This window comes from Macaca thibetana, chromosome 2 (genome assembly GCF_024542745.1).
Source record: "Macaca thibetana thibetana isolate TM-01 chromosome 2, ASM2454274v1, whole genome shotgun sequence".
NCBI lineage: Eukaryota > Metazoa > Chordata > Mammalia > Primates > Cercopithecidae > Macaca > Macaca thibetana.
Genome location: NC_065579.1, coordinates 120,814,092 through 120,826,149, shown reverse-complemented (window position 1 = coordinate 120,826,149; position 12,058 = coordinate 120,814,092). Strand labels below are relative to the sequence as shown.

At 45.1% G+C, this 12,058-nt stretch overlaps 1 protein-coding gene across 2 annotated transcripts in view; it reads left to right on the top strand.

Annotated features, from left to right (window-relative positions):
- The window catches only part of LRIG1 (leucine rich repeats and immunoglobulin like domains 1), a 126,730-nt gene that overhangs the window by 42,483 nt on the left and 72,189 nt on the right, over positions 1-12,058 (top strand). For both annotated transcript variants that reach the window (XM_050781283.1, XM_050781282.1), the window contains exon 3: positions 5,528-5,602. Coding sequence is in view for 1 of the 2 variants with exons in the window: in XM_050781282.1 (XP_050637239.1) it covers positions 5,528-5,602 (75 nt within the window). In the remaining variant the exon portion in view is untranslated. The remainder of the gene's footprint in view (positions 1-5,527; positions 5,603-12,058) is intronic.

The window sequence follows — 12,058 nt, the reverse complement described above, 5'->3', positions numbered from 1 at the left end:
TGAAGATCGCTCAAGCCCAGGAGATTGAGACTTCAGCGTGCCGTGTTCACACCGTGCACTCCACCCAACAGAGCAAGACCCTGCCTCTGAAAAAAATGTAAGAAAAATAAAAGGAGTTTCTCTGCTTTGCAGAAGAGGAAACAGATACTTAGAAAAGTTAAAGAAACTTGCACAGTGTCACATGGTTGGTAAAGCTTGAGAGCTGAATTCAAAACCTGTGCTAACCTTGAGGCTACGCTACCTTAATTTCCTACATCTTTCATCTTAACCCTCACAGTCAACTGAAGATGAAGAGGAACTGAGGCATGGGATTTGGCTGAAACTGCATGGCTAGTGAGTGGTAGAATTTGACCTATGTTCTCCAGTGTAATCCTGGTCCACACGCTCTTTGGCAACAGTACCTTCCAAGTATAGGGAGTGTTAAGACAGAGGTCATCTCTTAGGGATTCAATGTGATGTGGTGGGAAAAACTCTCATTTTGGTAGCAAGCAGACTCACGTTTGATTTCTGGTTCTGCCCCTTACTAGGGTCCTGAAACCCTAGACAGTTTACTTAGTGCCTCAGCGTTTGCTTTCTTTCTTCTGTAACATTGACATCATAACACCTTGTTGGTGTTATTATAGTTATTAAGATGATGCACAGGGCCTTGCACATGGGAGAGGCTCACTGAATATTATCCCTCTTCCCTCCTGCTACTTTTGGAACTACCCAGCCCTCCAAGCTGGGTGCATTGTTTAGAAATGAATCTTTGCAGGCTGATAGGTTGAATGTCTTGCCATTGTGCTTCCTATCCCTGGTGTCACTCCCTGTTCTGTGAGATGGATGAGATGAATTCCCTGATGCCTAGAACAGTAGAACTTCTTACTGATAAAGACCCAGGCCTTTCCCTAAGGGAATTCTAAAACGTCATGGAGACAGAAAGAGGCTCTTAGGTATGAGGCGTCAGGAGGTGGGGAAGGATATTGCAAAAAAGAAAAAAAAAATCGTAGCTGACATGCTATTGCTTCGAAATTAACCAGTCTCCAGTGTTGCCTCGGCGCTGTCAGCTCTCCCAGACCTTACAGAGCCTTCAGTCTGTAGCCCTCAGTGAGAGTGGAGCCACAGGCTGGCAAAACAGCAGGCGGTGGTTTAGCAGTGGTTTTATTCTGGAGGCCTCAGAACCACATGACATCGTGTGCCGGCTGGAGAGAGAAGGCGAGGCCCCTGGAGGACATGAGGACACTTGTGCAGCTGTGTCCAAGCCACACGGTCTTCACTGCCCACAGCCCTGAGGAAAGCCCACCAGGGAGTGCCTCCAGCTGGGGTCCTGGCCAGCAGGCTCCTCTATTAATAAGAGGGGCTATTTATATAGTCCTCTGTAGAAACTGCCCTCAGATCACATTACTGCCGCCTGGCCCACGAGTGCCTGCTGTGGGTGCTGCCGTGTGCTTGCCAGGGCCACTGACCTGGTAAGGAAGCCTCAAGTGTGCCCTGCCATTGGGTATTTGTGGCTCATCCCTTTCTGTCAGGCTGTTGCTCCCCACAGTGGGTGTGTGTGAGCAGGGGTGTAGGAGATGGTAGTATGTTTAGGAAGAGGTTGAAATAATGAGGGTTGTCATTTTGGGGTACTGCTTTTTAGCTGTGAATTACTATCACTTTTTTGTTGTTGTTGTTGTTTTGGAGACGGGATCTCACTCTGTTGCCCAGGCTGGAGTACAGTGGTATGGTCATAGCTGACTGCAGCCTCAAATTCCCAGGCTCAAGTGATCCTCCCACCTCAGCCTTCTGAGTAGCTGGGACTACAGGCATGCACCACCACTCCTGGCTAATTTTTTGTAGAGATGGGTTTTGTCATGTTGTCCAGGCTAGTCTTGAACTACTGGGCTTAAACGATCCTCCCGCCTTGGCCTCCCAAAGGGCCGGGATACGGGTGTGAGCCACCATGCCTGGCCCTACTGCCACCTCTTAAGCATATTCTGTGTATCTGGCTGTATCCTAAGATCTTAGGTTTAATTATTTCAGCTGGATCCTCCCAAAACCCTACAAAGCTGGTACTTGTATTATTTACACTCTTCAGAAGAGGGAAGTAAGGGAGAGCAAGACTGAGTGACATGTTTAGCGTTGGATTGATAAAGGGTACAACTGGAGTTGAGTGAACCAAGCGTCTGATTTAAATATCTGAGCCGTATAATCCCATCCTAATAATCCCTGCTCCGTAACTGCCTCAGTTTCCTTTCTTAAAGAGAGGTGATAATTTAGTATTTTCCTCAAAGTGTTGGCATATTGTTCAGTGAGATATTGCACATAGAAAACTTAGGACAGAATCTGGCACATAGTAGATGTTCACCTTTATTATTGTTTATTTTGCTAAAGTAATTGTATCCTATGCTAAAATAATTTTATCTGGCTATCTTGTGTAGAAACCATGTATCATAAAGTCTCACCAAATCAATTTGTTAGTATACATTATTCTCCAGTAACTAAAGCAGAATACAGTTATTAAGTGGCCCTGCTTCCAAAACCCCTGTGCATCTGAGGCACTTCTTAATCCTGAATCATCAGGAAAAGGTTTAGCAATAGAGGCCAGACGTTTCAGAGAGATTTTTAGGGCCTTGGATGGAAGTAAATTTTGTGGGGAGATGGGAGTCAGCGGGGGAAGTAAATTGGGGAGGGATGGCGGCTAAGGGGTGAGGGATAGAAGACTGTACAACCCTAGATATTTAAAAAAATTTCCTCAGGCACAATCTTTAATTCTGAAAATTTCCTTTTTCATGGAGACTCTGCTAAACTTCCTGAGCGCCTCTCCCCTCAAAGCTGTAGCTGTGCTATTTTTGACCAGTCTCTATTTCAGTCTGGCAAGAAGTTCATTGCATCTCAGAGTGAGCTGGGCCTTTGCTGCCTTCTGAGGAGAGTCTTCTTGTTTCAACAGGGGACAGAGTGAACAAAAAGGGGGCCAGCAGTGGTGGAGCTAACAGACTTACTCGGAATAGCAGTTCTTTTTTCAGTAGAAATGATCTGGAAGTAAGCTTACTGGGCAGGGCCTCTCCTGGGGGCTCCGAGTGTCCTCCCTGTAAGTCAGGCAGCCCTGATGCCACCAGAGCCTGCTGTTTCTGACTGAGCCTGTTGACTCGGGGCTGCTCATCTAGACATACAAGGCCCAGTTGAGCTCCAGCCCTGGTCCACCGCCCCTCTATGCTCCACTTCCAGCAGATCTGTCACGTTTCGAAATATCATGATGCCCCCTTCCCTTGTTCATTTATTTCTGTGAAATTGGGTGGAGCAGTTTGTCACAGATACGGTAGGCCTGGCTTGAGACCAAGCTCATCAGGCGTAGCCCCCTGCAGAGAAGTCCATACGCTTTGTTTCAGGTTTAAAATCAAGTGAGATCCTAAGCTGGCTGAAAAACAACTGTGCTGTTACCTAAGGGATTACGAGCTTTCCAGCTGGCCTTTGAGCATGTTGCTCTCCTCTCTGTCATACTTTTTTCAGCTCTTGGCCGGGTCCTCTCTCGTTGTGTGATCCTAGGCTAGTGACTTAAACTGGCCTAGAGAACTTACCTGTAATGTAGAGAATGGTAGTAGTTACCCTGGTACCTGACTCAAAGTTGTTGTGATGGTGAAAGTGCACGAGGCATGTCGAGTTTTTGCTGAAATAAAGAACTAGAAGGTAATGAGGAAGAACCTAGACTTGGGCTAGGCACCCTGGGCCACTACCACTTACTGCTGGCGACCTTGGTCAAACTACTTAACGTCTGTGTTTCAGTTTCCTCATTGGTGCAGTGGAAATGTTCCTGAGACCTGTTTCCGAGGGCTGTAAAGATGCATGAATATACTGAAAAACTCTTAGAGCTGTGCCTGGCACATAGTCAGCCTTCATTAATTTAACTGCGTTTGTTTTTGTTACCACCATTCTCTGTGTTTCAGAATAAATCGCAAGCAACGAAAGAGTTCTTAGGCAAGCTGCCTGATTGGCAGCAGGTGCCCGACCTTAGTTTTTCTTGCTCTGATAAAACCTGGGGGTCTCTTGTAATAATAGGCGCGTCGATGGGTACTTTGACAATTTATTAGCTGAGATTAAGACTAATGGAGAGTTTTCAGTGTCCCTGCATGTGGATGGGAAATGGATCACAGCAGGGTTGGAGGAGATAAAAGGTGAAGCAGAAACAATCTGATTTAGGGGGCAGTCAGATAAGAGACTGTTAAAGTAATTAATTGTCTGTTTCAACACACAAACAAGGGCCCTTTAAGTGGAGAAAGGATTTGCCACATGATACGGATCTGCCTTCTCTCTGCCAGATGCTTCAGCCATGAAGCTATTGAAACAGGCATTCTGTGTCCCACAGCCCAGTAATTGCCAAGCTTCATCCCTAACTGGCTTTGGCACTGAAGAAAGCAAATGGGATAATTCAAGGCCTTTCCTTTTTTTTTTTTTTTTTCCTTCTATTCATTTCTATAAAAGATGGCAGACAACCAGATTATTCTATTCAAGCACATGCTAGCTGTATACTTGTATGAGTACAGCTGTCATTTCAGTTGCCTTGTCTTCAAACAGAAACAAGATGCTCTGTGTTAGATGTACCTCCCTTAAAAAACTGAGAATAAGAGAACCGAGTTTTATCCCCTTGACTTTGCATCGCAAGTAATTTATTTCTAGCCCATCACCTGGCAGAAAGCCTGAACACTGTGCTTTGGTTTTCTTCAGGATTGTTGGGCTCACTTTGCAAGTCTGATTTTGGATTCTCTTCCCAGATTTGGAAATACATGTCCATGTAAGGAGGCCAGATTGCACAGCCTCTGGGGGCAGACCAGGCGAGCTGAGCTTTGGTTCGTGGGTTTCCCCTTCCGTTAAGAGATACTAACTATGGAAATACAGATTTGGACTATTTGAGCAGGAAGGGAGCTTGGAGAGCAAATCTCGTCTGTGGAGAATTTTCAAAGTGTTTATGCACAAAAGTGTGTGCATATATGTTCATTTTTCTGGGGGATGCATCCAGAGGCTCATCAGAGTCCAGCTGGAACCTCAAATGGAAGAGAGTCCCTGAGTCCAGTTCCCTTGTTATTTCACAGATGAGGCACTGAAATAATTGGCCCCATGTGTCCCAAGCCCCTCAGAACTCCATGTGAGCCAGGATGTGAGTCTCTGGCTCTTGTTCCACACTTGTTGCCCTTTGCAAGGGCAAATTTCGGCCCACGGGGAGTGTTCTCACCGATGGTCTTAGGGGCACTTTTGTCCCGAACCTGCCTCTTGGCTTGTTCTCACCGTTCCTTGTCTTGATTTCTGAGTTCTATGGGAAGCTGATGGCAGATAGGAGATGCTTCCCGTTAGTGTTTATTTCTAGCCATGGGTGTGATCAATAGCTAGTTTTTGTGACCTCATGTGACTTCTTTCCCTTTGAAAACCCACTGCTAAATTCTTTCTCTTTTCTCCAACATTAGAATATAGGTTTACTGTGGCAGATTCAGCAACGTTCGTTTATTTCTCTCGTATGCGTATGATTTCAGACTAATTTAAAATGCTTTACATGATTAATTTCTTGTTGTTGTTACAGGTACCTCAATAATAATGAGTTGACAGCCATACCATCCCTGGGCGCTGCTTCATCACATGTCGTCTCTCTCTTTCTGTAAGTGGTGCCGTTTGGGGGACTCTGGGTTGTGTGGTGGGGCCATGGCGTTTGTTGCCTTGCTGATACCTTGTGGCAGGATAACTTGAGTTCATGTGCTCGCTGGTGAAGAAAGACCTCTCTTCATGTGGCCCTAATGATTACGACAGATGCTTTGCTTGCTTCTTTTGGGGTTTGCAGAATTAAAAGCTGGAAGTTTTACCTCATCTTTAATTTGCAAGAAAGTAGGTCTTTTTTTTTTTTAATGCCCAGAGGTATATGGAACTAGATTTCTTGCTTCTGTGGTTGATTAAGCTGCAACTTCAAATAAAACTGGAGTTAAAGGAAGCAGTGTCAATTATAAGACAGCAAGCTCATCTTTGTGCCAGTGAATTTGGTAATGTGACTCAGTTTACTTTATGGCTTTAAGAAAAAGAAAGTACCCCCAGGCGTCTGGGATCAGTGTAAAAGTATGTTGTCATGGTCAAGTGTTAGATAAGATACAGTCTATTTTTTATACACAGCACACTGGAAATGCAAAAGCAAATGAAGGGCCTTAGCTAAAAAGACAGGAAGGCACCCATTGGGAATACTATCATTTGTGCTGTTACAGACTTTTGCTAGAGAACTGAGCACTGGTCCTACCCCTATTTCTTCAGCAGTCAGGTGGAGGATCTTGCTTGTTTTAAACTCGCCCAGAAGACTTTCCAGATAAACCAGCCATGAGTCCAACAATTTTCTCTGCCAGATTTTATTGGCAGCGTCCCCAGCAGAGCACCTCCCTCTTCACACTGAATTTCCTGTTTCCACTCCAGGCTTGCATAGTTTAATTTTATTCTGATTTTGCTGGTTTTATAATTCGTTTGCTCACCTGTGTGAATCTTATCTCAATACTGAGGCTCGGCAGGCCGAGCAGAGAAACTTTGCAGGAAGGTGCTATTAATAAGAGTGCTGGCATAGCTTACAGATCTTGGATCTTTGGCTGGCAGCACGCCCTGTGTTCAGGAGGTGCTGTGTCCCTGTGAAACATGGTCTTGGGCTTAACCCTTTTCATGGCATTGTGGGATTGCAGGAGAATGTGGGAGGTTAGAATTGCAACTCACTGTGTGCCCTGGACAGATGACCTAGTCTCTCTGAACCTCATTTCTCTCATTTACATAATGGTTTTTGACCCATTTTATACATGAAGAAAGTGAGACCTGGGGGAGTGGAATGTATATGAAGCTCCCAGCATTGTGTGGGAATGTTTGACAAATGGTGGATACTGTTGTTGGCTGGTAGCTAGTTGTCACCTAGCTCCTTGGATCTTGGCAGGATCTCACCTTTAAGGCCACAGGATTTAAGAGTCAGTCCTTGTTCCTGTAAAGTGCTGGAAGGAAGGTTTGTGGCCCTTTGTTCCCTTGACGGGTAAAGGTCTGACTTTATTTTGTACCCACCTGGTATGTGGGCCCAGCATCTGGAAGGTGTTTAATTTTTGGCTTAATCAATGAGTTCATCTTATGTGAGGCTAATAGGGATGTGATAACCTGTTGTGTGTCAATAAAGCAAAGCACTTGAAGATGCTAGGAGCTCCTTGCCGCTTAAAACACAGGTCATGGACCATCAGTATTGAGTTAGCCTCGAGCTTGTTAGAAATGCAGAACCTCAGGCTTGATGCCAACACTACTGGATCAGAAGCTCCATTTAACAAGGGCCCTGGCCGTTTGTCCACGAGTTCAAGTTTGAGAAATGCTGATGTAACTCCTCCTGTTCCTCACATGGTGAGGAAGCTAGGGCCACAGAGAGTATCTCTGTGTTATCAGAGAAGAAACTGAGCCTCCCTGGAGGTCTTCTAAGTTGCAAAAGTGAGAAGTGGAACTGAGACCTGATACAAATGCCTTTGCATCACTCCTTTATATAACCCCATGCACTCGGGGCAGGAGCACGGCAGGTGACTGTGAACCACGCTGTGCCAGAGGCAGGCAGGGCCCCCAGCTCGCCCCATGGGCCTGTGGCAGTTCGAATTGCACCTTGCTCTGCTGACTAAAAATACATTTCTGTTCCTTGGCCCAAGTGCCAAGAGAAGTGGGGCTGTTTGGCCTTGTTCCTGCTATTCCATTAGACAGCATTGAAATATGTAAAGCAAGAGAGAGAAAAAAAAAGACTTGCTCCCTGTTTGGATTCAGTTTGGAAAATGCAGGTTAGCACTGGCAGCCAGCTCTTTGGCCTGAAGTTGGGCACCACCTGATTTGGTCAGTGATTTCTCTGAAACGACAGAAACTGAAGGGGCTTTATCTTGGTTTTCTCTGAGGTGCCTGTGTTCCCCGTTCTTAGACTGGATGCCTGGATTCAGTGCTGGCAAGTTAGGTTAGCAGTGTGACATCTGAGCGGCTGGATTATTGATAATCCTTCATGCCTTTTCTGTATTTCCCAAGTGGACCGTGCGAAGGACAAGGGAGAAAACAACAGAGCAGGCAGTGGATGAGCATCGTTTTATAGCCCAAAGAACCACCTTCCTCATCCTAACCAATGAAGGCAGAAGACTTAGCAGCCCCATCCACATGATGATTCCAGTCATCCAGGCTTTGAACAGCAGGTTTTGCTGATGTGTCTGTTACTTTTCGGAACTAGTGAACTGAAGGGTGTCAGGTGTTCTGTAAATATTTAGCAGGCACTTTTTGTGCCCCTGCGGTTGTGGCCCAGAGGCTGTCCCAAGGAGAAGCGGAAGCCTCAACACATCATTTGAAAATGTGGTAGTTAATAGTTAGATGCTTATAGTCCTTAATCCTCAAATTCTTATTCCATTTTTGTGGGCAGACAGAGGATCAGAAAAAAATAATCAAAATGTGCAGAGAGAATAGAGCAAATGTCTGCTGAGGCCGTGTGAGTGATAGGAGCCCAGACAACTTTCTTGGGACAAGTTTATAGGTAGATGCATCACAGAAAAGTCGGGGCCAGGTGTGGGTCCTGCCGTCTCTAATGTAGTTGTGACATGGGATACATACATTGCTTTTTTTCTCATTCGTTGAATGAGGAAGTTGAAGCAGATGGTAGAAGTACCCTCGAAGCTTGTGTATTCTCTTTGTGACCCGAAAGTTGAGAGTGGGGGCAATAACATCACAAAAGACATAGTTACCCTCTGACCAATAACCACTGTTGTTGCTTTCTATCTTTTCACAGAAGTAGTAGGTTTGTTAATTTTCAGCTCGGACACCGATAATTATGGACTTTTGCCTCTGAAAGTTGGCCCTTTCTGTCTGTGTTTCATTCTGCCTATGCAGGAGCGAGCCGACTTCCCAGACACCAGAGCCCTCCTGAGCTGGATGGCACCGTTGGGAGAGCCTCGTGGGAAGAGGCAGTGCTCTGCACCTGGCTTTTTCTATCAGGGCTTCAAAAGAGACTTCCATAGTTTTGGGAACTGGAGTCATACAGCAACATTTCAATTGGTTAATACCTTCTGATTAAAGGAATCTAATTCAATTAACATATTTGTCAAGGAACAGATTTATTTGCGTCTTGTTCTGAGGATAATGCCGGAGCCATTTGTCCTTAATAAACAGAAAGCATAGAACGCAAGGAAAGCTCTTAATAAGACTGGGTTCCGGTGCGGGAGCTAATTTCATAAAATAGTGCTGAGAAAAAGAAACAGACTTTTGTTAAATGGGGGCAGAAGCTGCCAGTAGATTTTTATGTTTGACATTTTTTTTTTTTTTTTAATTTGAAATCCAGGAAACTCATGTTACAATTCCCACAGCAACAGTAATTTTGTCTGATGAATAAATGACATTTCTGTTAAGGAAAAATCCCTGCTTTTCCTGTGGTGTTGCTGCACTTGTACCGTTGAGAAGATTGGTGACAGTGAAAATCATTGAACCTGGGAGTAAAAATGCATGTGGTATAGTCGGCCTTAGCTTCTGTCTCCTGTGCATGGACTGCAGCATGTTACCCATAGGGTTGGCCTTGTCCACCTAACAACTTCTCCAGCTGGTTTGTTCTAGACCTCATCCCTTTATGGTGCCTTGTCATTTGCTCTCCCCTAGCCTGTGTCCTCGACCAGCAGGAAGACCGAGGCAAAATTTAGGGGCACGCAATTAATTGTGACTTTGTAATATTGCTATTAAAATTTATTAGGTTTATGTTGCATTTGAAAACACGTTGAAACGCCTTTTACTTCTAATCTTGAAAAAATGTTTTTCAAAACTATTTTTTTAATGATATAAGATAAATGTACCGGGGCGTGAGGAGGCGATGTGGGGATGGTCAGTCGGTACAAAAAAATAGAAAGAATGGCTGGGTGCGGTAGCTCACGCCTGTAATCCCAGCGCTTTGGGAGGCCAAGGCGGGCAGATCACAAGGTTAGGAGATCGAGACCATCCTGGCTAACACGGTGAAACCCTGTCTCTACTAAAAATACAAAAAATTAGCTGGGCATGGTGGCAGGCACCTATAGTCCCAGCTACTCAGGAGACTGAGGCAGGAGAATGGCGTGAACCTGGGAGGCGGAGCGTGCAGTGAGCCGAGATCGTGCTGCTGCACTCCAGCCTGGGCCACTCTGCCTCAAAAAAAAAAAAAAAAGAATGAAGACCTATTTGATAGCACAACAGGGTGGCTATAGCCAATAATAACTTAATTGTACATTTAAAAATGATTAAGAGTGTAATTGGATTGTTTGTAATACAAAGGATAAATGCTTGAGGGCGTGGATACCCCATTCTCCATGATGTGATTATTATGCACTGCATGCCTGTATCAAGACATGTCATGTATCCTATAAATACATATACCTACTATATACTCACAAAAAAATCAGAAAATTTAAAAAGATAAACTTACCATTAACTTACCATTTAAAAGCCACTTGTAGTACATTCTCAGTGTTGTACAACCATCACCACTACAGAATGCTAGAACATTTTCATCACCCCCCGTCCCCCGCCAAGAAAAACCCATACTCCTTCAACAGTCACTTCCCATATCCCTCACCCTGGTCCCTGGTAACCACTTGCTTGAAAACTTTTTGAGGAAAGCATTTTTCTCTCCTGTTAACAAATGAACCTGCAAGACTTAGTATATAAATAACTTAATAAAAATATCTGAGGTGGCTTTATATTTTGCTGTGACCTCTTAGCTGAAGAAAAAGTGATTAAATGAAAGGGATAGGAAGGCCAGGCATGGTGGCTTATGCCTGTAATCCCAGCACTTTGGGAGGCTGAGGCAGGTGGATCACCCGAGGTCAGGAGTTGGAGACCAGCCTGGCCAACATGGCGAAACCCCGTTTCTACTAAAAATACAAAAATTAGCCGGGTGTGGTGGCAGGCGCCTGTAATTCCAGCTACTCGGGAGGCTGTGGCAGGAGAATCACTTGAACCTGAGAGGTGGAGGTTGCAGTGAGCTGAGATCACGCCGTTGCACTCTAGCCTGGGAGACAAGGCTAGAGTGTCTCAAAAAAAAAAAAAGGAAAAAAGGCCATAGGGGAGGATAGGATAGGGTAGGATACTTAACATCCCTCTATTGTAATTTCTGGAGAATAAAACTTGGAAGGAAAGAAATGCAGTGTCCTACCTGTGATCAAGGGGAGGTGGTCACCTCCCCCCTTCCCTGGGGGCAAGTGAAGAGTGGACGAATCCCTGGTTGGGGTTGGAGGGATCTGAGGCAGCGAAGGCCTGAGCCCTCTTCTTGGCTGGATCTGTTGGTGAAGTAAAATCAATAGGAATACTTAACTCTCAGGGTACCTAGCAAACCCTCTGGAAAAGAAGAGGGGCGAAATCAATCTTCTTTACAGGCTCGTTAATGCAAAGATCAATTCGCATTAAAGCATAATTAAAGAGTGAGCCTTAGAGAGAGGCAGCTGTGATCTGCTGCAGCTCAGGGCTGGGGGGAATAATGAGAGTCCCTCAGAGGGCTCAAGCTGGAAGCGACCTGGAATGCAATGTCGCAAAGTTAGTCTCAGCCTCATGACCTGAGTTAAGGTTGTTAATAATCAGGCTTGAAGCACAGGTGAGATTATACTGAGGCACAGGCAGCGGCTGGCATTCCCACTGCATGTGTATGTGGGGATGGGGGGACATACTGTCCATCTAAGGAGCTGGGTTGAGACATCTTGCCCTTCTCTTCACTGCCTGCCCTTAAAACTTTCTCCATATTGCATCTCCTGAAGAAAGGCATCCTTCACTGGCATAATAAAGAATTGATGTGAAAAGTTTTTGCATGTGATGTTTATCTTTGGAGGGATGAAATAAGAATTTGTCTTTAAAAGTGGAGTGGTAATCTCAGATGGTGGACCTCTTTGTGCATTTATTGCTAGCTGGACCTGTGGGCACCATAGGTGTGTGTACAGTCGAGGTGATGCTCCCCATGACCAAGGGTTACCCCATTCTTCCTTCGGAGGAATTATCTGCTGGCCCCTCTACCAGTCACCAGATTAAGAGTGGACCTAATCAAGGGTGTTAGAAAATATGAAAACAAGTATATGTCCCCATGCTACTTTGGACAGGCTTC